Source organism: Corvus brachyrhynchos, unplaced genomic scaffold, assembly GCF_000691975.1.
Source record: "Corvus brachyrhynchos isolate BGI_N302 unplaced genomic scaffold, ASM69197v1 scaffold91, whole genome shotgun sequence".
Taxonomy (NCBI): Eukaryota; Metazoa; Chordata; class Aves; order Passeriformes; family Corvidae; genus Corvus; species Corvus brachyrhynchos.
In genome coordinates this window covers 3,196,180-3,199,979 of record NW_008236442.1, presented here as the reverse complement: position 1 = coordinate 3,199,979, position 3,800 = coordinate 3,196,180, and the positions used below count along the sequence as shown (strand labels likewise).

The 3,800-nt window shown below is 40.2% G+C and overlaps 1 protein-coding gene across 1 annotated transcript in view; it reads left to right on the top strand.

The window, feature by feature from the left end:
• EOGT (EGF domain specific O-linked N-acetylglucosamine transferase) overlaps positions 1-3,800 on the top strand; it is a 20,041-nt gene that overhangs the window by 1,806 nt on the left and 14,435 nt on the right. Inside the window, exons 2-6 of the mRNA XM_008643595.2 lie at positions 418-464; positions 1,292-1,525; positions 1,888-1,988; positions 2,545-2,653; positions 2,740-2,834. Of these exons, the coding sequence (XP_008641817.1) occupies positions 1,316-1,525; positions 1,888-1,988; positions 2,545-2,653; positions 2,740-2,834 (515 nt within the window). The 5' untranslated portion in view covers positions 418-464; positions 1,292-1,315. The remainder of the gene's footprint in view (positions 1-417; positions 465-1,291; positions 1,526-1,887; positions 1,989-2,544; positions 2,654-2,739; positions 2,835-3,800) is intronic.

The following is a 3,800-nucleotide window of genomic DNA, read 5'->3' as shown; positions in this document are numbered from 1 at the left end:
AGAGCGTGTTCCAGCACGGGCATGGCAAGAGTGGGTCGGGCACCCGGTCCGGCTGGGCCAGAGGCTGGGTCCGGTTCTGGGTCTGTCGTGGAACCAAGCACGGCCTGGCACAGCGTGCCGGGCACCTTCCCGAAGCTACGGCCCCTGAGCCAGTGCCCAGGGGTGGGTAAGGACCGCGTGTTTTGGGGATACCGCAGGGTTTGTGATGAGAGGAGAGGTGGGATCCTTGCGAGATCCCCCCCCGCCCTGCCCCAGGCACTGTGCCGGGGAAAGGGGCCTGAGTGATAGGTCAGCAGCGTGCCGGGGCTATGAAAGCTGCTCTCATTGCTGGGAACGTGTCTCTAGAAGCTGGACAGTGTCCTGAGGAAATCTCCTTTTGCGGGACGCATCTAACTCCATCTTCCTCCCCCGCTCTAGGTTTCTGTACCTGGGAAATCTGAAGTGGTTCTTCTCAAACCAAACAGGTAAAACTACTTGTATCGTAGGAGTTTTGCTAAAGGCTTTGGTTGAAAGCAAGCATGCAAATTTTAGCAAATTATAACGCCAAAAAAGGTGGAGTTTAGATACAGGCCATACATTTTTTTTCCTCAGGAAGTTTAATGGTTCAAAGCAGAGGTGTTAGATGAGAAGGTTGTATTAACAGGAAGGTATGCAGTCTGCTTTAGGGTATACAGATATGTGTGGGCCTGTGTGTGTGTATATGTATATATATAAATACACTTTCATTATATATAAAATGATATATAGAATATATTCAGTAGTCAAGTTTCTTTAACATGATGTTAAGCACTAAAAGCAGGCATCCTGTAACAGACTTATCTGTGACCCTATATTTGTATCTACATAGTTTTCCTTCAGCTAATGACTAGTTGAAAGTGGAGAATGCACTATTTTTATACTTATTTTGAAACTAAAAATCCTTCTTTTCTCACCCCTCCCCCCGGTTCTTCTACTTTTTCTCCCTTCTCACTGGATATTACATGCTCTATACTTAGTTTCCACATTGAACTCTCAGGATCCCTTGGCATTTAGCTAAAGTAAACACACCCATTTTAGCTTGACTGGGAGTTTGTAGTGCGTAATAACACTCAATGACTAATGATTCAAAGATAATCCTGAGGTTGTGCAGTCTGGCCTCTCAGTGAAAGTTTGGTCTTCACAGGAAAAAGAAACCACCCCAGAAATGCAAGTACAAATTCTTTGACTATGTGTCTGACTCTGACTGAATTTTGTCTTTTATCCTTGAAATACTGCAGTTAATTTCCTTTTTTTTTTTTCCTATTTTATTTAGAAAGTACAGAACTCACAGGTTGCCATGTTTATGTTGCTTGTGTTTGGATTGCTACTGCAAGAAATTCTGGCTAATTCCCAAGGTGAAAATCCTACTGAATTCCCAAACATTTGGGAAGAGCCATTATATAGCTACAAAGCCATCAACTTGCCAGATGAGCATATCCCCTACTTTCTGCACAATAACCAGCATGTTGCTGACATCTGTAAGCAGGATGCTCTTTGCCCATATAAAGTAAGTTTGCTTTTTCCTGTTTGTTTGTTCAAATATCCTGTTGGGGTGATTTGTTCTTGGGAGTTGTAGCAATTGAAGATGGTGAATAATTGGTCTCCTTGCCAATTGGTCAGGAAAAGGGTTTGTCTTAGAACATATTAAAGACAAGACTAACATTGCTGTGCATGTGTGTCCTCTTTGGAGCCTCTGTTGTGCATGAAGAATCTGGGTGTTGTTTCTCAAACTCTGTTTGAAAACAGACCAAACCAAAAGCCTTTTATGCAAAGATTTATGAGCAAGATGTCATTTAAGAGCTAACAACAACCTTAAGTCATTTCCCATTTGCCTGTTGCAAAACATGATTCAGTCATTCTGTGTTGCAGAAACACTTGAAGAAACTGAAATCCTGCTGGGGTTATGAGAAATCTTGCAGATCAGAGAACAGGTTCAGTTACCCAGTGTGTGATTATGTTGAAACTGGATGGTAAGTTCAATTTTAAAAGTCTACTGTAGATTATGGTAAAAAAAGTGGGTAGTGCTCACTTTGATATAACTGTGAAGTAAACATTATTTTGATATTTAGAATTTAAAGCATGATTTTTAATGGACACCTGTGTATATATATATACACAATATGTATATTCATTCATAATGAGCCTTTCAACATGATTAAAAAAATTAACTTTTTAAGGAAGAAAACACTGTTAGAAATGCTTCTTGCCAGAATGTTTTCATTATTCTGATTTAGCCTTGAATTCAGTTTCCTAAAATAGCTGTATTTCCTTTCTTAGCTTTAAAAACAGAGGAAAAAATGTTAAAAAAAATGTATACCCTTTTAGGGGAGAATAGCTTTAAATTGCGATTGATGATTTCACTAACGTGCAGCTGATAAGTGCTTCCTGTTTTGGCATCTTAAATGCCAATAAAATAACTGGCTGGTTCTTCTGTTCCACTTTCAGTGGAAAAATGTTATCTGTTGAAGTTATTACTAGAATTGAGCAACAGACCTTGATTTGTTTCCTCTCTCCTTCACACATCAGGGCAAGTGACATCGAGACAGCCCAGCAGATATTCTGGAAACAAGCTGACTTTGGATATGTTCGAGAGAGGCTCAGTGAAATGAAAACCCATTGCAAGCCTGCAGCAACAGTAGGTATTTCTGATAGGTATGATACTTTGCACTTGGTTTTAAAAATAGTTTTCGTTATTGACAGAATTCTACTTGTTCTTAACAGGGGGATTCATCTCTGACCTGTTCCCAGTACCTTCAGCATTGCAGTGCAACAAACCTGTACATTGATTTACGAGCTGTAAAGAGAAACCACGACAGGTCTCTGATTTACCTGTGTTGTAGCAAAAATGGGATCTCAGGGAAAAGGATTTGAAAATTAGTTTAACAAAGCTGGTTTGCTTGTTGCCATGGGTTTTACTGCTGATCAGAGACTTGTTGCTGAAGCCCTGTAAAAGTTTATACCTCTTCATTGCTGGCTGCTGCTGCTGCTGCTGTCAGCAGCACAGGTTGTTTAAAAAACCAAGTTCTCAGTTTTATGGAAGTATGATGGGTGATTGAAATCCTCCCTGGTGGAAGAGAGAAAGATTTTTCTGTGTCTTCAGTCATGTCCTTCCTTGATCAGATGATGTGCAAAATACAACTGTTTTTGTCTGAGGCACCAACGCCTTTCCTGTGCCTTTATAACAGATCCAGGAGCTGCATTTTTAAATACCGAGTGACTGAGGAGAGATCTGAACCTGGATTCTCCACATCCCAAATTAAAATGCTGCATATTGGAAAACTGGATGAAAAAACCATGCCACTGGTGCTGGCATGACCCTCTGCCTTGTCTTTGAAGTCAGTGTCTAGATCTGGTTCAGGACTGAGACTGGTATTACCCTTCAGAATGGGTTTTGTCCTCATCACAGCCTGTCCTGAAAAACGAATTTAGACAGTGCTTTTAGCTGGCAACTTGTTTTCAGAAAATCTGTTCTTGCACCGCTCTCTTCATATGTCATGTAAAATCCTTGGGTATTGAACTGAGTTGTGAAATCTGAGGTAAATTTCAGTGAGAAACTGTTAAAAACAAACAAAAACTCCAACCAGGGATGCTCCTGTTATTCAGTGATGCATCAGTGTCATGTAGAAAAATCTAATTAAATTAATAATTTAGGTATGTGTAAATAATTCTTAATAACAAGATTGTTATTAGGTGGATTAGTGCTATTTTCTAAGGTGATGTCTGGACCTTCAAGGACACCACTATCTTTCTTTGGGAGTTGTGGGAAATTCTTGATTTATGCT